The following is a 25,960-nucleotide window of genomic DNA, read 5'->3' on the forward strand; positions in this document are numbered from 1 at the left end:
TTCAGGAAAGTCACTTGGATTAATGGGATAAAAAAAACAGAAAGCTGTGAGGAACGATACATGTTTCAGGACATGAGAAACATGAGAGCACAAAAAAGGACAGATTCACACTGCAGTCACAACTGGATCATTTTCTTCATTTTTGTTTCCCATCTGCAACACCCCCACCACCCCACCACACACATTTACACACACATTTGTACTTCTATACCTGTGAGGACATTCAATGATCATTTTCTGATCCCAACAATTAAAGGATAAATGCAATTTATAATAACATGGATATTGCTTTTGTTGTTTCATTTATCCATAAGACCTTGCTATTGAAACTGTCAACAAACTGACAGCAGATCAAGAGACAGACTGGATTCCGTATGCCATCTCTGAACTGGGGAATGTTCAAAGCCTTACAACATTTATACATTTATATATTTGTGGCTGTTTGTGGTTCTTTGGAGTGAAAGCTTTTTATTTTGTTTTTTTTTTAATCTTGTGTAAATATTCTCTGACTTTTGCTAAAAAGGTGACGATCACAATTACATTTTTATAAATTAATAAATTTAAATAGCAAGTAATACTGACACCAGGGCTCAAAGTAATAAATTACAATGATGCTCAACAACTTTATTAGTTTTTTAAGAGAAAAAAAAATCTACAACTTTAATTCTGAGTGATTCTGGGGACATCTGTTAAAGTAAATTGAAAATTAACAGCTTCAGCAGACAAAAAGTGGCATGTTCAAGGTCCCAGAGCTTCATTTCCAGCAGGTATCATTCCAGTCAGCTATCATTTTCAATTAAAACATGAATGCATTCATTGGCAATCCAACTCTTTTACACGTTTGCAGAAGCAACCTTCTGTAGGCTAGATTGGAATTTATTTGGCTAGTTTTATCTGTCAGCCATAGCCAAGGCATAACTTCAGACAGTGCAGCCAGTGTAGTGGATCAAGGGCCAGAAGGTAGGAGGAGGCCAGCTGAAGTAATTAAGGGAAATGAAATAACATAATAAAATAAATAAAAAAAATGCATTTTAATAAATGCTCTTGCTGTAGTGTGCATGGCTCTTAACAGCAGTTTTTGTTTTGAGTTCTGTAGGCTTCTAGTTCATTGTAATGATTCTCAGTAGACAAGGGTTGTATTGTTTTTATGTACTTATGTAATGGTAGAGTGTAAAATACCTTCTTTTTTTTCCAACTAATTTACACTTTTACACGAGCTTTACACAAGCAAATTTTCCACAGTTTACCAAACTTACCATTAAACATGCTACATGATGCATTGTCACCATCCTTACTTATTCTTTGATCATAAAAAAACTAAACATTTAACTCCCAACCTTTTTGTAGGTAAAATCAAATGCCAGCATTTACCCTTACATATTTTGCTCTAGCTGCTCTTTGAATTAATGTTCATACAAAATATACACATCTTCCAAAAATGTCTAAAACTCACACGTCCTCACAAAGACAGAAGCACAATACACTGATGGGAGTAGGTTTTTCGGATTTCTTTAAAGATCCAGGGAGAGCTTAGTCTTCTTACATCAAGTGGTGGGGGGGTGTTTTGTATTGATAAAGGCTTGTAGAGAAGGATGGGAGGAGGGACATGCAACAGAAGGACATAATGGTCACCAGGTAGCCAAAGGTCACGGCTATTAAGTCCAAAACACACTGCTACATTTGCTGTATTCACAAGCAAATCAACCAATTCACATGCCATGTTAACCATCAAAAAAGTTAAGCAGATAAAGTAAAATGTGAAGTAAACATTTTTCTTCCTTTGACACAATTCTTCACCAAAGAGCTGATTTCAGTTCTTTTGTTAAAACACTTAAAACACCACAGAAGAAGTGCTAAATGACAAGAGGTAGCCTGGTTGTGTCCATGCTTCATCACCTCAAAATTAAAGTAACTTGTATGAAGCACATAAAGTAGTACACATGGCCATCTTGGCATGCATCAGAAAGTGCCAGTCTGTTTTGGGCTCAAGAAAAGAGAAAACCTGAATGGAAAACTGAACATGCGGAAAAGGCACCAACAGAAATCACCAAAGAATATAAGATAAAGTTGAGAATGGGAGAAGTTCCAGTATTTACAGCTTCACTAACAGCATATTTGTTGTGTACAGCCTCTGTCTTCTTGCCACACAACCTTTAAAGCTATTCTCTGCTGCAAGTATGTTAGTATTAAGATAAACACAAGACTCCAATATGTATGTCTGATATAATGGATCCAAAGTGGATTCAGTTCTCTTTACTGGATTTCTACGACACTGAAGCAATTTAGAAACTACATAATGGACATTAATAAGAGGCTCTAGCTTAATGACATACTTTAATCAGACATGCACAGTTTCAACAAAAATACTCTAAATCTTTGCAAAAAGCCCCCACATGACCCAACAAACCTGCCAAAACCTGAATCCGCAGTCTTGAAACTAAAGAAGACAATGAGAGAGTGACACAGAAATGCATAAGGATGGGTCGGTCATTCAACTGAAAATAACCTGCATTCCTACTATTCATCATTTGAACTTCATTCAGTTAATGATGAAAATAAAAAGGCAGGTATAAGAAATGTTTGAGGTTGGATAAAAGAAAAAATAAACTATTTCAATCCATGGCAAAATAATGGGAAATATGTATTGTTTTTAAATGTATGTTATTTTAAAAATTAGCACTTGTGATTGTTTTTAATATGAGAAAACAAATGATTATTCACCAGTTTCAAATTCTTCTTAGTTTATATATTTAACTTTCCTCTTAAAAGCAAAGAAAGAAATTAGTTTAAGATGGATTTGGTCAACTGGTTTCACATTTATCTTCTGGTTTATTAAATTCTGTTGTGGCCAGATCACATGTCACATGCCAATGCACTGCAATCGAACTGAGTCAGGCTGCATGTAGCGGGGTGTGGTTCGTGGCTCAGCTGCAGGCTAGGGGTGGAGCAGTGAGTTCAGGGTGTGGTGTCAAGGGATGGCTGACCCACACAGCTGACCTCCATCTCACTAACTATGCCTTCCCAATTTCAGTAGCTGCCGGGGCTGGAGGAGCGGCGTGTGCTGAGCTGGAACTGAGCTGAGCAGTGTGAAAGCTGCATAACTCAGAGTGGCATTAAACATTGTAAGTAAATATTCAACTGTCGACGATGCGTGTGTCCAGTCCTTGTGTCACACTGCAAAATGGGCACAACACATCAGATACTCAACTGGTTGTATTTTGGATGTTTGTCATTTTGCTATTAAAATTTCTGTCCTGCAGCACCTGACTCAGTATTTGTGGAGGGTTCAAGGTTCTGGCTGGACTGAATGTATTTAATTATGTGAATGTATATGTATGTAGATGGCAACAGAGTTCCAATGAATAGCAACAGATTTATGAATTATCACTATACCCATTTTAAGCAAACCCAACTTCTTTTCCTACCCATACTTTGAGTGATTTCTACTCCACCTTTAATGCTTTTCAGTTGTGACTGATTATGAACAATGAAGAAAGCAAGCAATGTGCATGGTATTCCACATATCCATGCTTATGTTAGAACTACACCACACTGTGGGTAGCTGTTGATACTTACAAATTAAATGTGCATTATTTAAGTGGTATATTTAAAGTTTTGAGAAATATTAGTAAATTGGTCAATACATTTGAACGTCTAAACTAAACTGTGAGAGACTGTGTAAAGCTGTGTACAGCCAACATTATTTTAACATTTAAATCCTACATATAACAGGGTTATATCATTTATAAACGACTGATTGCCAGCATAGATTTTGCTTTAAGTGACTGAATATCAATGACTTTCTATGTCTCTTATCATTACTCTGCTGCTAGCTGCTTCCTGTGTAGAAAGCCCTTAACCGGGATACCTTTAGTTCTAGGCATCCTGGATTTCAGTTAAAATGCTTCTTACTAAATTTTGTTTTTGTTTCTTTGAATGGATCTCCAGTTTTTTTTATATACACAAAAAAGTATTTTATTTATTAATTTATTGTTTCATTTATATAGAACATTTAAAATCAAAGTGCTTTACAATAAAAAATAACATAAAGTAAACAATAAAAAATAGTAATCAGAACAAAATTGCAGGTGAGTTTTAAAGCAAAATATACAGAGCTGAAAAATTCTTTATAAATTTACAATCAAATATAAGTAAATATTCTTTCCATCTTGAATGTCTCCCGACATCAAGGTGTAATAAACAATTTCTGAAAAAATAGAATTCAGAAGACAGCATAATCCCGACAAAGTTTACATGCGATAGTCAAGCAAGATGCATATTAAAGTTCAGGAATTATATAGCAAGCTCCCATTGAATGCTTCCAATAGGCATTCTACAAGTATTCACCTAAAATTACTTTATATGGGTTCAAATACTGTAAATTTGAGTTGAAATGCAATTATTTTTGCAATTTTGTATAAAAATTTAATGTTTTAACAGCCATATAATCCCAAGTATGTGATATGTCATGCAAAAACCAGAGTGGAACATGTGAGGGGAAAAATGTTTTTGGAAGTCAAACCCACATGTAGAAGAGAGGCAAAAGGAAAAGGAACAGACTTTAAGATGAGGAGAGGATGTGGAGCGCCGACAGTGACCAAAGAGACTGTCGGTGCAAAAGAGCAGACCCAGCTGTAGGCACGTGTGTGTGTGTGTGTGTGTGTGTGTGTGTGTGTGTGTGTGTGCTGTATGCATGTATACTTGGTTCTGACCAGTCATGGATAATTTAAGGTCAATATAAATACTCATATTTAGTAAAATTATTTTTTTTTAAATATTTAAAAAAAAAAAAATTCCTACAAAATCTGACCTGTTGTGGTGTTACTTCGGCATTTTCAAATTACTTTATCTATTTTTTTAATAATAGAACCATCAACTCTAAGCTACCTCAAACTGATCTCAAATTTCGATCAAGGTTATTTTATAATATAAAAAAAATTTATCATATAAATAATAATATTTTATATATATATATATATATATATATGCATGCTTCGGGTACATAACTTTACACTATTTGTGTTAGGATGATTTTAAATTGGAATAAAAAGTGACAAATCATTACCCTAAATTTGGGGGAAATGATTGGTCTTTAATTCATCCTGTCTGCTTTCTTCACCAATTTCTCCATTTCACATCATATCAGTATTCCCTCTTTTTATTCTTTTCATTCCCTGTTTTATACCCACACACTCTCTCTCTCCATCCCACACTTCTGTCTTTTTTTCCCCTCGTTCACCGGGGATTAGTGGAATCTGAGAATGGATGCTGCATTTTGCTGCTGCCCCTTTGTGTGCAGACTTCTGTTTACTCTGATAATAGGGATTGGAAGCGCACTGTTTGGCTTCCATGTGTCGTCCATGGAGACTTCATTAAATCAGAGTCATAGAAGGCCAAACTCCCCACAAGCTCATGCCCTCACTCTCCTACATCATACATCATTTACAACAGCAACAACAACAGCTGGTTTTTATTGTATAAATAACGGCAATGGATATTGTTAACACATGACTATTTAAAATATGCAGCTAAAATATTTTCATATTATAGGATTTTAGATTTTTGAATAATTTTTGTCATCAAAAAGTACCCAAGATTTAGTATTTATTTCTTTTTATCTGATTTCAGTTTTTTCATAAAATAAGTGGTGATTCCTGCTATTAGATAAGAAACCGTGTCAATGTGTTAACTTTAAGTTATAAAAAAACTGGAATGTCCACTTAAAGCTCTAAACTGAAGTCAGCCCCCATAGACGCCTTGTTAATAATAATGTTTACTGTACAGCCTGGCACAAAAAAACAAACAAACAGACTCTTCGACTGCACAGATGTTGATTTTTTTTTAACACTACAAAGGGTTAAAGTTAGAGATGTGGCAGCTTTGACTGATGAGTGAATGCTGACACAGCAGTTGGAAACAGGGCGTCTACTAAGCCTAACCGCTGAAAGCTTGAGTCACTGAACTGAAATTTCTCCATTATGTTTTTGGTGTTTTTAATGCAGTTCTCTGACAAATAAAATGGCTTTCAGTGTGGCCCAACCAAAAGCTTCTACTTCAGTTACAGTGAGTGAAATTCAATGTTACTCGGAATTAATTAGCTTATATAAGTGACCTATGCCACAGGTGCTGAGAATGTACCTTTCTAGCCAAGCTTTCCAACAGAAGATAAGTTATTACTAAAACCCAGTTGCATTCTGCCAGGACAATTAAAATCTAAAAATAGACATCGATTGAAATGAAGCAAAAAAAAGCAATTTATCTCTATTTATCTCGGACAGTGCTGTCATAAAGCTGTTTGCATCCACCCTTTAGATCACTGTCATCTTGTGACCACGGTTGTCTATTGTTGCTCAAAGCTCTGCTTATTTTGTACTCATAGGAAACTGTAGCTGTCACTGTTTAACATCTCTCTTTTTTTGTGATTTGCGCATGCACGTTGTGGATAAACTGTAAATCTTTCACAGTAAACTGATGGGGAATAGCACGCGAGGCGAAGCAAGCTACCGCTGGAACTGTTTTCACTGCTCTGAGGAACACAGCTAGCATTAGCTAGTAAAGACGTTTCAATGGTGTGGCACCATAACACGTGAATTTCCTCTTGCTAACCACCTTGGTCAATGTGCAACTTGCCTCTACAGGCAAGATGAACAGGTGAATTTCAATTCGCATTACATCTTTGCAGCATTATAAATTCCTGGATGGACTGACTGACCACGAGTGATTATTTTCATTGCAGATTAATCTTTTAAATTTTTTGATGAAATGCCAAGTCTTTTAAAATGTTCCAAAAACTCATTAACTGGAATGTCAAACAGGTTGGGAGTAAACAATTGTCCTTTGATGTATCTGTTTTGAAAGGCTGTACAATTACCAATCCTGGACACTTAAAAGGGCCTGAGCAGAAAATTTAAAAATGCCACCTCTCCTGTGCCCACAAAAAGTCAGAGCTAATCAACAAAAGAAGGTCTGTACCTCTAAAACTGAAAGCTACAAAGCAGCCAACAGAAAACAAAAAATTAATGCATTACAATAAATCCTGCACTTTTGAGCTTATCACTTTTGCAAAACAGTCAACGATGTCCTGTGAGTCTCAGCAGGAGGATGAACACAGTCCTCTACCTCAAGCTGTTTATCTTTCAGTTCTCAGAATTTTTACCGTTCTGAGAGCAAGTACATAATCTCTGAGCCAAAAATAAAGCCTGGGTATAACAAAGCACTTCTGCTGCCTTTTAAAAGGCCATTCAGTCTTCTACTTAGGTTTGAAAACTTTTTATTTAAAACGAAGCTCTGTCTGAGGAACAGTTGGGCTTTCTTTAGATTTTACCTGACCCGACTGAACCACTTCTATGTTTAGACTCATGAACACAAAAAAAATATTTAACATCCTGGGCACATTTTTAAAGGTAACAATGTTCAAATAAGGGAATTAACAATAGCATGGTTGTTATGGTGGGCAGAGAACACTGTGCTCAGCCTGGTGTGCTCAGCTGGCTACAAGCACCATGTGGATGTCAGACTCATCTCACACTTGTCCATCACCAGAGACTGATGTGATGTTAATGATGCTGCAGACTGATGTAAGGCTTGATGCCATGGCAACAGCCTCCTGCTTCAAAGAAATTCAGTTGTGGTTTTTATGAAGGCCGTCTGTGCATTTCAGTTGAGTGTATTTATGACCTGCCAGAGCGGAGAAGAATACAATGGAGAACAGATTCTTGAACCATCTGAGGTCAATGCTTTAAATAAACGTGTATTTATAACGTTTATAACATCATGCATGACTCATCACTCTGACAACCTGACATAAAATCCAACCTATTAAACACTACAGCTTATAAACTCATCTATTTGTTTTAATTTTTGTTTAAGTTAGGTATGCCTGACCAGGAGGAAGATAAATCCATCCATGTTTTTTTAACTGCTTAGCAAAGCAGTGTTTTTGTGGTGACTGAAGTCACCCCAGCTGACTTTGCTAAAAGGCAGGGACATCAGAGAGACAAACAGCTCATCCACGCTCGAATTTACAACAATCAGTCTTTGAGAACACACCAACTCCAAATAAAAAGGTCACCTAGCACATTAGGCTTTTCCTTTTTCTTGTGAGGCAACAGTACTAACCACTGACACTGATAAATACATCTAGAAGCCTGTTTTTGATGAAAAACTTGTTTTATCACATAATGTACCACTACTTGGTTAAAATATCATTTTAAATGTGTTTTGGTTGTTCAGTTTAAACTTTCTTGGAGGAAGAACATTACAAAGCAAATGAGTGCAGTTTTTCCAAAATAAAAAGAATGGTTAAGAAATACTATTCCATGTGTTGCTTACTATGTTTTTCAAACGGTGGACACAGAAATACCAAGACCTTTTTTTGTCTCCCAAATGACATCACTGTGTGTAATTTTTTCTGATTGTTTTTCGCCACTACCGTTTGAATCCGTGTCTGCAATCAAATATAATCCCTGCCTCAGCTACCCTGGTTTTCCAGTCTGTGCTTATTCCCACTTGGGAAGCACGGTGCTTCCTTGTGCTTTGGATAACTTCACTGAGATTAATTGTTCTACTTGATTGTTTTTTTCTGCCAGCCTCCTGCTAGCCAGCTGACCCCTCTCTGTGTGGTGTTTGCATGTTCTCCCCATGCTTCCATGGGTTCTCTCTCCGGATGCTCTGGCATTCTCCCACAGTGCAACACATGCACGATAGGCTCCAGGTCCCTGCTACCATTAATTGAATGAGCAGGTAAACATGGATGGATGGTTGTACGCTTGGTTGATTAAACATTCTAGACTTTAAAATGTGAAATTTTTTATTCTTTATATTATATAAATTCATGTACAATGTCAGTTTCCGGGTCATACGGTATTCCAAACTAGGTAGGATATTATTAATCCCAGTGACAGGTCTCTGACTTTAGGTAACAGAGATTTCAATTAAGTTTGGCATTCTCAAAAAAGTGGAGAAAAGACACTCTTTTGAGCAACATAGAGACAAGATGGAGATGGAGAGACAGCAACCAGACACAACTGACTACACAGAGGAGATGCTGGGGAGTGCACACAGAGGCTAAAACAAGTGACTAGACACAGCAGCTGGGGATAAAACAGACACGGAGACACGACAGAGTGGAGGGACAGAACAAAGCCCAAACAGGGACATGACTGAGCTGAGAGAGCAAGAGACAGAGACAAGACCGGTGAAACGGGCAAATAAACATGGAGATAAGACTGGAGACACCAAAAACCAACACAGGAAGCTAGACACAAGAGAATGAGGGAAACACTGAGGGAGGAATTAGTCTCACTAAACACTTAAAGCATGAGGTAAATGAAACCAAGAATCAACTCAGAATATTCAAACACTATAACGTCCAAAAACTACAATGCAGGGCCATGACATATAGAGATTTACACTTGGTGAAACCTTGGCAGTTGCAATGATCCACACTTGTGACGGCTCACATGATCAATAGGGGATCAATGACCCTCAGGAATACTTCCAAAGGGCCCCCTACATTGGGTTAAACACCTGGGTCACACAGCTGTTTTAGAGCTGAGGAAGCCTTTTGGACGAGATGTGAAATATCTTCACAAGCCAAGAGACATCCAGTTACCTTCTTTTTAAGCACTCAACAGGATTTAATAATAATTTTAGTACTGTAGATTTAAAAAGGCAAACCATCTGACCAGAGCAGTATTTGTGTGATGTGAGATGATATGTGAGGAGAGAGAAAGTAAAATGTTTGTGTATGAGTTGAGTCAGACGGGGCCGGATGCCAGGCCTTTGATTAACTGCAGCCAGCCCAGAATCATGAGGTGTTCCCGTTGTTAGAAGACATGGAGCTCCTGCTGAGAGTGATATCAAAGGGCTGCAGTCACTACTGCTGATCTGCCAGCTACCCGCTGTGTCAACATGTCTGTCACCACTGCCACGCTGGGCCAGGGATCATACACAAGAAGGAGGGTCAGGTGGGGAAATGAGTAGAGAAGTAGAAGAGGAGAGGATTTGTGTTTGTGTTGGTGCTCGTGTGATGAATTATAAATGGTTGGAAAGAGGAGGAAAAAGAGCAGATCAGGTTGGACAAATCACTTACTGTCCTCCGAAGAGCTGCATCCCCAGCAAGGCAAAGACCACAATGAAGAGGAAAAGGAGGAAGAGCAAGCTGATGATGGACTTCATGGAGTTCAGGAGGGAAACAACAAGGTTCCTTAAAGAGTTCCAGTATCTGACATGAAAGAGCAAACAAAAAGAAGAAATTATTGTTGTACATACTGGAGCACACACACAAAAAACAAAAAAACAAAACAGGAAGACTCAGACAGACAGAAGAAGTAATATGACAAATCTTGCAAATACACATATCAGGAACAACCAAAGCAGAGGAGGGCAGAGTGGAACAAATAGCAATAAGAAGTGTAGGTGGCATAAAACAAATCAGTGTGTCAGGGTGTACAGCTGCTAGTCTTACTGAATGAGAAGATTAAGGCTAATCTAATGACATGAAAGGTATAAACTATGACATGATTGTCAGTACAGGAAGCAAGGCAGAAAAGAATAGAGGAACACAGCTTCAATATTTAGGACCTTCTGGTAAGAAACTATTTTATAGATGTATTGGTAAGTTTATTATCAGGTCTAGTCAAGTGAAAACATGGAGTCCAAGTGTTACGTTGCAGGTGTGTATTAGCACAATGCCACAATATTAGCAGGAGTGGACATCCCAATAAATTAACCCAAGGTCAGACTGTGCAATGCCCAAACCGAAGAGCTCATACAACAGGACAGTTATGTCAAGCACAGCAATAAATATACAACAGAATGTCAGAATAAAAAAATACTGTGGGACGACCTTAAGAGTGCAATAAGAACCATATAAATAAATGCAGTACAATTTTCAGCTAGATTCAGGTTTTACTCAGTAAAGTAGTGCTTTCAGTTTTATGATACATTGAAAGGTTTTCCTGTATTGCTTCCTGAAGACACACATTTTAAATGTTCAGATTATAAGTCAAGGCAAAGTGATAAAAAACATACTCCTTAAAAGATTTCTCACTCTAACGTTATGTATATTTCACAGTTATGCACTGTATACTGTTTTTGTGTTCCACTTTGTCTGATTTATGACACCAAGAAGGAGCCATTTTTCATTTAAACTGCAGCACACAATGAACAGAATAATATTGGGAGGGCTGCAAAGTTCAAACAAAGAAAACATTTCTGCATTGAAGGCATGTTGTCAGGGCTCTGTGTGCGGGCAGGCAGCGCCAAATGGACCCAAATGCAGACTCGTCGAGACAAAATAGCAACTCAAAAACCACAGCTTTATTGCCGGCAAAGAGCAAACACAAACTGAACAATGAAAGCTGAGACCGGAAACACAAAGGCAAATCTGAGGGTACCACGCAACGTTGAACACTGGAGGACACACACTATAAATACACATGAGGGAACAAGGAACAGGTGGGAACACAGCTGGGAGAAATTCGACCTAACGAGACAGAGAAAGCGAAACTAGAAACACTGATATAAGACATAAACCTTCAAAATAAAACAGGGAACAATTCACAAAGACGCAGACTTGACACTGAACTAAACCTATACTAAACACGAGGGCACAAGAACAAAACCTATGAACTAAACCCTTAACCAGGATAAACTGAAACATAGATTTATAATAATGATCAACAAAGCACAACAAGGGAATCAGAATATAACCCATAATGCAAAATCAAACCAAAACATAAGAACTCAAAATGCTGGGTCAAAATCACCCAGAACCGTGACAAATGTATGGTTTTATTATATGCTTGTAGTTTCACACAGTGAACTTACTTGGTGACTTTGAAAATCCTAAGCAGTCTCAGAGCTCTCAGCACACTGATACCAAACGATGCTCCTGGTTTAATCATGTCCCAGATCACCTCAAAAATGCTGCCAACAATCACCTGAAGACAAAAGGAGAAGGTAAAGTTAGTACCTGATGTGTGTGGCTCTGATTTTAGGACACCATTAAACCAAACAGAAGCTTGGATTACAGCCTACACTTACCCCAAAATCGAAGCAGTTAAAGGAGGAGTGGAAATAATTCCTTACTCCGAGGCCGTACATCTTCAAAGTCATCTCAGTCAGAAACAAACCCAGAAACACAAACTCTGCAGTGTCTGATGGACAGAGCAACAAAACAGAGAGAAAGTAGTCATACAGGCAGTGAATAAGTGAGCATGTAGGAGTGCATTTTATTCTGAGACTTACAGAGAGCTCTTGTAAGCCACTCGGGTTGGTCATAGTGGACTATGGCCACGCAGAGTGTGTTGAGGCCAACCACACACAGGACGATCCAGTAGAAACTCTGAGCCTTCACCATGCGGCGGATGAAGAAGCGGATCCTCTTCTCTTTACGCCGGAAGTAAGATGAGCTGTCCATCTTACCGCTGCTTTTCACACTGGCCCGACCAAACGGAGAGCCAGGAGGAGCTGAAAACGATGACGAAGAGGTGAGAAAGGAAATGTGTCAGTGTGCAGCGTCTAATTATTTCTCAGATTCACAGTTTTCACAATGAATCACTGTTTGTTTCCTTTGCTTTTTTTCCCCTGGTGATCTTAAAATTAGCTTTTACACTCAGATGGCTGTAATGCTTACAAGGCTTTCGTTTAGCAATCATAGAGAAAATAATAATCCACCTACTTACTCTTTTAGACATAAATTAAATCTTTTTATTGTAAGGTAAATCTGTATAAACACTTAAGCCAGCTGTAGTTTTACAGGAACTGTGTGATGGATATGGGTATGTGTTTGGCACACTGGTTTCCTGCCTTCCATTCATAAAATACTCACATTCTGTGACTCATATAAACTAAGCTGGTGTGGTTTGAGTTATAATTTTTTTTACAGTAATGTTTTCTAATAAGAGCTTGCATGCATCACATCCTGCCCTTTCAGCTGTGGTGTAATTAAATATTCAGGCTTCTGTGTATTGGGATTTTTTGCTTCGAAGAAATAAACAGTTTACTTCTGTCGGGTTAAGAAAGCTGCACTCAGAATTTCAACTAAAACAAACACAACAGACTTTATGAACCCAGTGTTAAAGACACTGTTAATTCTCTGTAAATAACCTCTCTCCTCTATACATGAGCAGCTCATGCAGGTTAGACAGAGCAGTAGGAAGGTTTTGATGCAAATGTAGTGTTTTTTTCTTTTAAATTTTAGGTCTGTACTCATGGAGTATATGAGTATTTTTTTTTTTTTTTTTTGCTCCAGTCAGGTCACTAAAGTACTCCACTGCTTCTCCTTTACCACAATGTACCCACTGAGACCCATAAATACAGATAAGGTAACATACTAATTTTATGCCCCTAAAGCGAATGTCACTGGTCTTAGGGTGTTTGAGGTTCAGATGACTTTATTTGGACCTACAGAGAGATACTCTGCACAGCATGTGTGGATTGTTTACCACAGGCCTGAATGTTGTACCTACAATCTGCTGGAGCTACTCTTCCAGTTTTCCAGTTTGGGGTTTACATAATGCTACTAATATCCCCTAATGCTCCTATTATCGCAGGGACCACTTTGGTTTTCACTTTCCACGTCTGCTGCATCTTCAGCTCCTGCTGCTGCTCAGTTTTCGCATGCATAGTTGTAAGGGCGTTCTTTCTAACAGCAGATAAGGGGTTAAAATTGCAGTTGAAACACCCCCCTAGAAAAAATCTCCCAGACATAAACCACCAATATTATGCATAAGCCCTCCTCTGAATACGAGTCAGATACATCTATCTTCACAAGGAAGAAACTGAAAGTCACTAGGAAAAAGGTGCAAGTATTGAAGGGAAACTGAGCCAGCTGTAACTGTCTGGTGCACAGGGACACTCGCTCGAGGTGTAATTCTTCCTTTTGACCACTTCATGGAGACTGAGACTTTTTGCACATGACACCAATAGAAAGGACAAAACTGATTCAGTGAATGCACAATAAAATAATACTTTTGTGGTTTGGTCAATGTAGAAATAGAGCGATTTTAGAGCAACATGGGGTAGGGCTCTCAGTTCTGTTTGTATTAATCTTGTTTTAACGTTCTATTTTCATGCTATATCCATTTTTAAGATGCACTGCTGGTTTTATATTATCCTAATCGTCAGTGTGTCTTTTTAAGTTTTTAGTTACTGGTATTAATAAGTTACTGGTAAGTTACTGCTCTTTTGGGGGCAACTATTGAGCTAAGCTCACAAAAATTTTAAAAAGTAGTTTTTTTAACTGTTATACTAGGCAGACAAATGTGCTCTGAACAGATTTAACACACTTTTAAATCTGCTCCCAAGCCATGAAATCGTTCATGGCCAAGATTGTAAACTGATTAAATTAAAAAAAAATCTCCCCATGGGACAGAAATCAAAGCATTAAATCACCTAAACACTCCTTGAAATTTACCTGCAGCTGCTCATTAAAACTGTGCACACCTACTACTTCTGTGCTGTGCAGCGGAACTGCAGGCATTATGAGTGAAACCAGTGAGATGAGACATGGAATATATATGACATCTATTCCCTCAGCAATTTTTTTTTTCAAAAGAAACAAACAAACAAAAAAACAGTCATTAGATCAGATAACGGGGAAAAAAATGAAGGCAGCTAAATGGTTTCATTTATGCTTGTTTCCAACCCACAGACAAGCAATTACATGTTGTCTTTGTTGGGAAGCATGAAGTCCATTAATATTAAAAAGTATAATTTGAATATGCTGCAGGTGATTCTCCTGCTATTTTAACAGTCTAATTAGAAAAGTTAATTATACTCCTTTACCCTCAAGGTGATCCACAGCCGGGAGAAACTTTAGACATTCGGTCTCTGAATCAGAGAGCCGCTAGAACAATATACATTATTAAGATCTTTGGCCTCGTGTTTAAATGTTGCAGAGACACGGCATCCTGATCTGATAAAGGGAGGTGACAGAGTCAGAGAACGTGTTCACTCTAGAAGATGAGCCTTTATGGGGGGTTTATTGTAAAGGTCGTGTTTGTGAATAGACAGCATGTAAAGGTCAGGGGTATCCTGCTGGTGGACGTGGGTAAAAAAAAAGGATTTACCAACAGAGGAGATGTCTGCAAAAGGATCCTCCCCCTCCTCAGCGCTGATCAGGTCGTTTTTACCCTTCTTCACTTTGCCTCGCTTCAGGACTGTAAAGAGAACAGCACAGATGTAAAAGGACAATAATATATATAAGGATACAGTAGGAACTGTTCTGCTTCATCTGCATTATTTAATGCAGATCTGTGAAAGTGAAGGTAATTATGCCAAGAAATGCTAGCATTTTCTTTTTTCAATGGATCAACTGTGTGCGTGTGGTGAAGATGGGTGAGCTAATTGGGAGCTATGAATAGCAGGCATCAATCACGTTTTTCATTTGGAGATTTTCTGCCTTGCTGCTTGAAGTCGGCCTTGGAATGAAAAACCGCCAGCATGACATGAATGTGAGGGTCATGTGACCACTTCAGTGCCGCTGGAGTGGTGGGCTCGTTCATTAAATCCAAACGCCTGCATATCTGCTCGGGAAAGCAGCTGAGAGGCAGGAAGCAGGCTGAGAAAATAAATACGGCTTTGAGACCACTCCAAGTCTAATTCTTCATCATCAAATCTCTTTCTGTAACTGAATCCCAGAAACCTTTGTTCCCTCTTCAGAGAGGGAAAAAAGCAGCTATGAAAATATCAACCTGTTAACAGTAAAAACTCGGTTTTTGAAGAAATGCCTCTACCTGCACTAAGATAACATATGTTTTGGTTGGCGGGTTTGCTTTGTTTGTAAGCATTTTATAATGATTCATCTATAGGAGCTCAAAAAACAGCCAAACTGATTTGAAAACAAGGAGATATCTGCACGAATTATTAAATTAAAGAAACCCCATATTTGTGAGAAAAGCAACAGATGTTATATTTTATTTTTTTTTCAAATTTCTGTTCTTTGAAAGTAATTGAAAGCAGCTGCCGCACATCTTTTATCTATAAATGAAATATCCAGCCTGTAGAGTACGTTATAAAAAGGCTAATTTCCTCAATTTCTTATCATTGAAAGACTTAGTAAATCATTTCAGAATAAAGAGTTTTATAATCGTCTTTTTCCCAGACGGGCAGCTATGATTGACACTCTGCTCCGCTGCTCATACCTGTCATTCATCTGACGGATGCCAAATACATATTTTCTGCTCCAACAACATCAGAGTGGTTTTTCTAAAGCTGTGCCTCATACGTTTTAATCCTCCATTTGTAACTGATTGAGGGAAATAACGCTGCTGACTACTGTCATTTTGCTGGAATCATTAGCATGTATGCGTATTAAATGTGTGTGTATCAGTTTACCGTCAAATAACACTGTGCATATATGTATGTGTGTTGGTTCAATAAATTTCCTTCAGACTATCGCTGTTAATCCCACTAATTAATTAACCCCTGCATTCACATCAGGCCTAATGCAATGACATCATGAGGAAGAGCGAGAGAGAAAGACAGAGACAAAGAACAGTGAAGATGAGAAGGCAGAGTGGGAACCATGATTAGCAATCAAATGTCTGGCTAATCATTAATGCTGATTTATGTGGCAGTCATGACCAGCAGGCTGCACTGTACTGACACCATGTTTTACAGATGTTCACTAGGACTTCATGTAACACTCCACGCTATACTTTATATGTTATTTTAATGTTAAATGTAATAAGAGTAATCGTTTGAGTAAAAACCACTATTTAGCACATATACAGTTAAGATTATAGGTTTACATAGTACACTCACCATGGGCATGAATGTCACAGTAATTTTGGGCTTAAATGATTTCTTTTAACTGCTGGGTGCACAAGTTTTAATTTATTTTGGATTTTCTCTAATTCCCATAGAGTTAAAAGTATACATACAGGCTCAAATGCACACCTCCGCTTATATTTGGTTAAATGTCCCTTAGCAAGTTGCACCTCAGTCAGATGTCTCTACCATCAACCAGCTTCTGGTTTAATTCTGGCTGGATATTTGACCACCTCTTTCCTGCTTTTAAGAATACAGTCCTCAAATTTTCCAGTATGTTTGAGGTCAAGGCGTTTATGCATTACAGTTATTTGGTGAAGCAATTCATTTGGCATTAGCAAAAGAGCAAAGATTAGCAAGCTAAATACATAAATCTGCTAATGGTTTGTCAGTAATATTAACTGATAATAACTGTTTAATTCTGATGTGCTATGATGCAAATGTCTCAAAAGCCTGGAAACAGACTAAACATTTTATTTTTGCATGAAAAGTTAAAAATTGCAAGCACAACTACTTTGTGTACTCTTCATGTTCATGGTTTTCAAAGATCCAAATAGTCACTGCCAACTTCTGGCAGGACTTGATCCTAATCCCCCTACAAGCTGTTTGCTGACAACCATTACACAAAAACACGATGAACAAAACACTAAATAACTACCAGCAAAACATATGTGACACTGTGAGATTAGACTGTAATAGAAAAGAAGAAAGAAAACAACATTCAAGCAAAAGACCACAACAGCCACCTTAAAGTTAGACAAATAAAATAAAATGAGGTGCAAACTGCATGTCTCAAATCATATGTGCAGTCATTTCAAAGTGGTTGAGGGCGGGGTGTGATCTCTGAAGAATAGTTTACAGTACTTTTGCTTGAAGTGCTCATTCTTAGTGCTCAGCAGCACTTCTAAGGCTAAAACTGTAAGAACGACATGCTGCAGTGTTACATGCCAGACAATTTTTTGGCTGCTGCATCGAGTTCCTGGACTCCTGTCATCTCCATAGGATTGCCAGCTAGCTTGTTGGGTTTTTTTTTTAAACATTTCTCTAATCACAGTAATAATTTGCATCATAAAAGTCCATGCAACAAGTAGACAGGTGAAAAAAAGAGCCAGATCACATCCATGACTGATGACTTTAAAATGATCCATGTGCACAAGTTTAACGATGTCCAAAAGCAGTCATGAGATGGAAACGATGAGCCATACCTTTCTGTGCCTGGTTTACCATCGGCCTCCTGTGGTAATGGACCATGGTAAAGCAGGCAACAGATACTCAGCCCTGTTTTCACCTGGAAGGTTTTGTTTCCTCTTGTACCACGCACCGTCCAGTGGGGACTTCTCCTCTGCAATCTCATCCTCCTCCTCCAGCAACACCTCCTCTGCAGCGAGAGAGAAAGGGAAAAAAAGGGGGATTTTCTTTCTGTCTTTTTTTTTTCCTAACACAACCATGCTTTTTGAAAGATGAGTCTAACCTGCTTTGCAGATCCACTCCAAGTATCCAGTGAGCTCTCTCTCAATCTGCTGTTGCCTGCGAAGCTTTAGGAACTCCTGTCTCTTCTCCACACGCTCTCGCTCTTTGGCAAATTCTCTGTTGAGGCAGGATTTTTTTTATACACAGCAAGAACAGGTTGCATTAACATTTAACATGTGGTAGTTTGCATTTAAAGACTTTTTTTTAATGTTTGGGTCATGTGAGCAGATATTGATCTACGTAAGAGACAGATAAACTGTAGATGAAGTTGAGGTTCAAACTATCCGGGCAGATGGATTAATAATGTCAGAGTTAAGATGACAGCTGGGAAACCGCTGAGGATATGCAAGAGGAAAAAAAGGCTGCTGGCATAGCCATAACTCTGTCAGGAGATATTTCCAGCATTTTCAGACATGAAATGTTTGGGTGGAGAGAAAGCTCGTGATGCTGTTTCATGGCACTGTGTGATAGGACTACTGACAGCATGTGCACTTCACGTAGAGAAAACAATGAATCGTAAGATATAGTATTTTTTCCTTAGTTCTGTTTTAGGAAGCATGTTTATTCAGTTTTCAGTTGATGCACACAACTTTCTTGTCTTAAGGTGTAATATGAAGCTATAAGCAGCAGCCTATTAGCTTAACATAAAGACTGAAAGCAGCGGTACGCATATGACATCTTTTTTTCATAACCTCTGTAGTAGAATCATTTCAGGGATTAATGTATCTAACCTTAGTAGTGCTAGACTATGTCTGACTTTTCACTTGTGTTACTGCGATAATAAGACAAGAAAAGATTAACAAACAACCTTTGACCAGCATTAGAAGTGCCTGCTCAAAGGATTTTGTTACCTTGTTGATTTCCTCTACTTTACTATTTATGCCTTGTATGTAGTTAATGTAAGTTAATGGATTGGTGGCACACAGTCATCAGGAAACATGATTTGGAATACTGAACATTTCATAGTTTTAATAGTTTCATGAAAACCAGCAAAATGAGAGGTCAAAGTGATCATTTCACCGAAGGAATATGAGCTAGCTGTTGTCGGATCATTATTTTTCTCAAGAGCTTCATTTTAAGCAGCGGTTCCTTACGACGTCCAGACTAATGATCAAACATATTTGCTTTAATCAAGAGTTTAAAAAGACAAGAGGCCGCGAGTCACGGCAGGTGAGGCAAGGCTCTTTGTAAACATAGACACAATGAGATGGGCAGACATTGCCTTCAGGAGTGCAGAGGACCAGGATGATTAAAGCTACCGAGCACGGGCTTTTCATTACACAAGACAGGGAAAGACAATGAGAGGAAGAAGGTGAAAAGGAGAAGCAGCAGACGATAGAAAAGCATGCTGAATATTCTGTTGATTTACTTGATTAACTCTCAGTTTTGCACTTTATTAATTATTAATTTTTTGCTGCTCCTATAAACAACTACAATGTGGCCTTATTTGTACATACAGACCACTGAAACAGCCAGAAGCTTTAATTTAATGTCCTTTTAAAGATTATAAAATATTCTCAAGAAGTCTCATAGAAACACATTCACATAGTTTAAGTGACATCATAGACTTCCATTTACTGCTTATTAGCTTGCAGCATTTCCTGTCATATGGATGTGATGAGAGGATCCAAACATCAGTATCGAAGTTTATTTTTGTGCTACTGAGAAAAAAGTTTACATTCTGAGATACGTAAATTCTAATCTTGAAATATGTAACTCAAAATTTTAAGTTATTTAGTGGAAATTTTGATAAGATCACCAAAAATATATACATACTGCATACAAGGGACACATGGGCAAGTTTAAAAAACAATAAAAGCTAAAAGTCTTTAGCAGTTGGCAAAATTCTATATTTAGCGTTTTCGATCTCTAGTTCTTAGTTGCCCCCCAACACACAGTCACACACACAGTTTGTCAGTTTGTCATCCCTGCGTTCGTTTTCTCGTGTGCTACACGTTCCTGTCCAAGTATTAGTATTTGCTTCTTTTGTTCATTGACTTTTTAAAAGTTAGTTTTCATTGACTTTTTGTCTCACTCTTTCATTTTGGCACATCCTTTGACACAGACTGTGAGAAGTTGAAATTCAGTGAAAGAAACTGGCAACCTGACAAAAACAGCACGGGCAGAGGTGATTTCAAAACAAGGCAAACAACATGCTGATCGTAAAAAAGAGAATATATAACTACAGTTCACCCTTTAGGTTTACCTGTAATATATGACTTACCCAGAAAGAACACCAAGCACCAGGTTAAGCATGAAGAAGGAGCCGATGATTATGAGAGGGATGAAGTAAAGCCAGTTCCAAGTGTTTCCTGCGACATCATTGGTCTGGACACACAGAAAACACAGAAAACAATATTAGCATTAGCACTGGTATATGTGGATTTAATATTTCTGTGCATTGTTGTGAGACACACTCTCAAAATCAAATTAAGTTAAAGTTTGTATACATTGAGCTCCAGGAACATTTTCAGTGTCTTTGCCAAGCTCTGAAAAAATGTACAAAGCTTTTATTTCCAGGAGTACTTCAAATAAATACATTCTCATTTCATGTTTAATAAAACTCATAAGTGAAACAAAAAATCAAAGAAATGCAAAAGGTCACAAATATAAACACCTGGGCTGACTGTTCAATTTCTTATTATAAGGATAAACTGCATGCTCAGTGTAAGGTAGTAACTACACTCTACTAAGTTAATGAATAAAGTTTTGAATAAACTTGGTTCTGTATTATTGTTTTTCTTCAAACTATTTTCACATTTTGCATCCACAGCTCTGAATACAAATGTATTTTTCACTACTGTGGCTGAAAGAACAAGAACTTTTGCCAACTTGCCTCATCAGAAAAACAACTTTCCAATTAAATAAAACAAAACGCTGAAAAAAAAGCCCAACACTCTGTCATATCAGTGGGATCCCCAAAAACAGCCCAGCTAATGTTCCACATGTAAATAACTCGGTCCTCTATCAATGCCAAACAGAAACCTGCATTTTAAAAATAAATTGCTCCTACACAAACAGAGAAATAGAGCATTTAAATGACTCTATATTCTTACTTCAAATACACAAACACAAACGGATCACCAGTCCAAGAATACACACGGCACCAAATGATATCAGGTAGGCGCAAAATGCAGACAACACAAACATAATAAGTAGACTCCTGAACATTAGATGCATATATGACAGCTGAATTCCAAATCATGAGCATTAATCTGCTGAGATGCCAGCCTCAGATGTTCACTTGTGCTTCCAGTGTTTCCGTACTTAGTGCTGATGGTCAGACCCACAATGAAACATAAAGAAAAGCTAAAAATATATTAGGATCTACACTTATGGCCATTTAGTTCTGTCTGCTCTGTGATTTGTGACACACACTTGTTTTCATGTTTTAGTTGGGACATCCAATTGACATTATGCTATCCCTAGCATGCTTTCCCTAGCATTCCCTAGCCGCTTCCCCTAACCCATCGAAAATAAATGACTCTGTCTCAGACCTTCGGACAGTGCACATCGCTATTGAGAGTCCTTCTACAGCCACAAACTCACGTTTTTTTTGTCTTTCTGTGTGCTTCTCGCCTGAGGAAGGCCAGATCTTGGCCGAAACGTCGCGGCATAAGCACACACTTCATTGACTCTTTTATTTGAGGAGTTTTATTTTGTTTTTGATTTCATTTTTCATTTTTTCCATTTTTTTCCCAATAAATAAATAAATACATAAATAACTCTTTTGTTTTATATACACACATAAAAACTACACTTATTAATAACATACCTGATAACAAATTCATTTTATTTACCTATAATAACAAAGCCCACGGGGACACAAATTCTACACAAATAAATAGTAACACAAGACAACTATTGACGAAAAAGCGGGACTCATCGGGAGGAGACGAGTGCCTCGCAGTGGACCACGGTCCGCAGAGGGAAGAGCACTTCCCAGAACTTTTTCCGGGGTTGGACGGGGCGACCCGTTGGGGGGATGGACAGTGCCTTTCCTGTTTCCGGCTGGAGACAGGCTCAGTCCACACTTCCTAACCATCGAAAATAAATGCCTTAGCATAACCCTAACCTAATTATAGCACTGACACTAAAACCACATTTTGAGTCTCAAAAATGGCTTTAAACTCAGGGACAGGCATTTTTTCCCCATAAGGGACTGTTGGTCCCCACATAGTAGCATTCCCATTTTTGGTCCTTACAAAAATATCTAAACATGGTACGTACACACACACACACACACACACACACACACACACACACTTACTACTCTCTATAGGATCCTGTGATTATGAAGTACTGTGTTGATATTAATGCAGTCACGATCCTTGGACCAGGATCATTGAGTTTTTGGACTTTCCTCATTTATTGTTAGATCATTTTCTTATTTTTTTTATCATTAAAATTTTGATTATAATTTACTTACTTAATGTTTCATAATTAGTTTAATTTAATTCTTAGTTCCAGTTTCTTCTGTTTTTTCTGAAAGACAACAAATATGAAATAATTTTTCAGTAAACTAATCAGAAGCTACTTTTAATAGAAAAGGGCTGCTGCAAAAGTTATATTAAAGTTGCTATAATCTGTATTTTCATGTTAAAGCTTTACTGTTTGTAAAGTAAAATGAGTTTGTCTCAACAACTCAGATTAGATGATAAACTAGCCTTGCAATTCTGCAGCATTATTTTAGCATTTTTAAGCTATTCGTTTTGGATTTGCGACGTTAATATTCACGGTTTGGTTCAGTTTCAAGACATGCAACAGAAAAACCAGATGCAAAGATTATTAGGATGAACGATGAATGAGAAGGAAATACTGAATCATCAGGTAGCTAAAATATGATTCCTACTGAATGATAATGTTGCCTCGTGTAAGCTGTAAGGCATTTTTTTCCCATTTTCTGAGGCTTACAGGGTTCCAATACATCAGCTATGTGTAGCTGGACATTTTATTACACTGGTGATGTCCCAAAATGACGCTGTACTTCACAGTGACTGAGCTACAATGGGGATAATAGTCATGCTACTTTCCCCAAAGGCGATTCTGGGAGTCAGCACCCACACAGCGGCCTGTTAGCTCGGGACAGACCTGCCGACTGATGGGCTCTGTTAAGCCCGGTGACATTTTGCAGACGCCAGTGTCGCAGTGCTGCCACACGCTGGCTCTAATTGTGATGGGAGGTTCGGGGCGGCTGAATCAGCAGGCAGGAGATGTATATTATCCACCCGAGAATGTGAGAAGAACGCACACAAATGTACAGAAGCACACCCTCTGTCTCGGCTGTCAGAGAAGCAGCCGCCCACACACCAGGATAAATGGCTGAGGGAAGCTTCGCTGCTTTGCACGGCATCGTATCTTTTACAGCATTTCCAGCATTTCATCACCGTCTCATCATCTTATCACTCAATCTTCATGTCTTTTTCTGCATCTCTTTTCGCTCCACCTTTAGTTAAATTCTCTCAGTATAAACCTTACAAGAATATCCTTTCATGTTTTCTCTTCCACTCAAATCAGTTGAGTTCAGTGAAGCATGAAGTAATAGGTTTCGGAAATTACCTCCTTTTTTTTTTACCTAACCAGCCAAATATTGCAAGTAAAAGAAGGTTCAAACATTTAGAGGTCATCTTGATTGGCAACACACCAATCTTTAAACTCAGCCTTCATTTTGATGTATTGCTCACCTGTAGTGGTATATTGCAGTTTTGTGATATATAATATGATGCACTGAGGTCAGTTTTGTTACTGTGGCAGTTACAGAGTGTCTTCTAAAAACTCTGATTACAGTTACGACTCAAAAAAACTAAACTGCCACAGACTCTCTTTTCATCACTTTACAAAGAAGTTGTGTTTTATAATTCAATCTGACATGTGTAAAATTGTGAATTCAGCGTAAATTCTTTGCAAATCGAATGTGTGGCTCATTGGTAATACTGGATTAGTCTGGGCTTGGATCATTAATGACTGCCTCCAGCCAACAGGGTACCAGTAGAAACTGTTGTACTGTTGGCCAAAGACAAAGGAAGAGTAGAGGGGGATGGCATGTTTGGAGGCAGTGAGAGAGAAGAAAAGGCAGGGGTTTGGAGAGTGGTTAAACTGGGCAAAGGATGTTAAAGATCTGACGTGGGAACTTCAGAAGAAGATTATAATAGATGTGCAAATGTAGACTAATGTGACTGAATGAAACTAAACGTATTAAATATTTGTGATGATTCCAGAGAAGTCTGAAGTTTATGGTCACCACATTGGTTGTTTCATTTTTCATTACCCAACAGTGCTGTCACTGCATCCCCATCATGTGTTTTTACTGGAGCTTCTGGTGGGCTGGACTTGCTGCAGTTTTCAGAAAAAAACCCCAACAACAAATAACACATGAACATGAGAGTGACTCCGGCAACTAAGGGCACACAAACTGTGCCTGCCAGTGCCTGTGATCTTTATGGACCAGTGTGGGTGTAATAGATAAAACACAAGATGGAAATAGCTTCTACGTCTTAAAAGTGGTAGCAATGTAGAAATACCCTAAATCTCCATTCTATTTAGTGGTCACCAGGGGGCGACTTCACTGGTTAAAAAAAAACAAAAAAACGACTTCTGGTTGTATAAAAGCCCTTGGCTCCCTTGCTCTGTCTCTTCAGTAAAAACTTTCCTAATTAATTTTTCGGCTCAATCACTGGCTTTTGGCCATACTGAATAAAACATGAATTTCAGTTTACAAATGATCAGAGTCAGAAAGGCGGACAAACCAGAGTATGCTCATTATTGTTAGCCAGGGAGGATGCAGTGTCCCTTGGTCCAGTCAGATTGCCTTTTGCCTTCGTGTGTGTGTGTGTGTGTGTGTGTGTGTGTGTGTGTGTGTGTGTGTGTGTGTGTGTGTGTGTCTTTTCCCATGTTATCTCTATTTAGTGCATTAGAACACCTCCAGATGTAGGAGAGAGAGTTATAACTTTGTCTATTTCATAATGAGAAATATGTATGTATTTAGAATCACTAAAAACGATAGAAATGTTACCAGGTCTGACCCAGTAAGGCATCACATGCAGACTTCAGGTTTTCCCATTAACAATATGCAACAAAATCTTTTTTATTTTCTTGAAAACATGCTGGTTTTTATTTATTTTATATTGACAGTAGTAGCATTACATGTCTTAGTATTTATCTCTCAGGAGAACCTGGGAGACCTTGTTAGGTAGTGCAGTCTCTTGCATCAGCATTCACTCCCAGAGTCAGCTGGTGAGTAGGTAAGACTTTTCTCTTGATTCTCAGCTGGCAGCTTGGAGAGATGAGCTGAATTCAGTTGAGCTTGTGCAAATGTTTTTTTTTTCTTTTTCCCATATTACTGACATACAGTAAGGTCTCTGAGGTGAAAGCCTAAAAGCTGCTGGATTTCTCAGATTTAACCGTCTGAACAAGCCGAGTACATAGTCAGCTGATTTTAGCTACATGTGAGGATATTCAGGTCTCCAGAATTAAGGATCCTATCAGTTGCTATTTTATTATTTTAAATATAAAAATCACTGGAAAATAGAGCGAAATTATTCTGCTGCATTAACCTCAGTGTAATAACAAGGATGTGGGCATTTCTTTCATTTTTCTACTATCTGTTGTGGTTCTGACAGAAAGAAGAAAGAAAACCTTCTTTTTCACTAAGGAACTAAATGACCATATTGACTGGTTAATCTAGCACAGAATGTAATAGGTCAGAAGGGCT

At 38.1% G+C, this 25,960-nt stretch overlaps 1 protein-coding gene across 1 annotated transcript in view; it reads right to left on the bottom strand.

Annotated features, from left to right (window-relative positions):
* cacna1bb (calcium channel, voltage-dependent, N type, alpha 1B subunit, b) overlaps window positions 1-25,960 on the bottom strand; it is a 205,377-nt gene that overhangs the window by 69,937 nt on the left and 109,480 nt on the right. Inside the window, exons 9-16 of the mRNA XM_025908900.1 lie at window positions 20,474-20,577; window positions 18,251-18,366; window positions 18,068-18,157; window positions 15,078-15,167; window positions 12,253-12,474; window positions 12,049-12,161; window positions 11,833-11,945; window positions 10,094-10,225 (exon numbers count right to left, since the gene is read on the bottom strand). Of these exons, the coding sequence (XP_025764685.1) occupies window positions 10,094-10,225; window positions 11,833-11,945; window positions 12,049-12,161; window positions 12,253-12,474; window positions 15,078-15,167; window positions 18,068-18,157; window positions 18,251-18,366; window positions 20,474-20,577 (980 nt within the window). The remainder of the gene's footprint in view (window positions 1-10,093; window positions 10,226-11,832; window positions 11,946-12,048; window positions 12,162-12,252; window positions 12,475-15,077; window positions 15,168-18,067; window positions 18,158-18,250; window positions 18,367-20,473; window positions 20,578-25,960) is intronic.

This window comes from Oreochromis niloticus, linkage group LG7 (genome assembly GCF_001858045.2).
Source record: "Oreochromis niloticus isolate F11D_XX linkage group LG7, O_niloticus_UMD_NMBU, whole genome shotgun sequence".
Lineage (NCBI taxonomy): Eukaryota > Metazoa > Chordata > Actinopteri > Cichliformes > Cichlidae > Oreochromis > Oreochromis niloticus.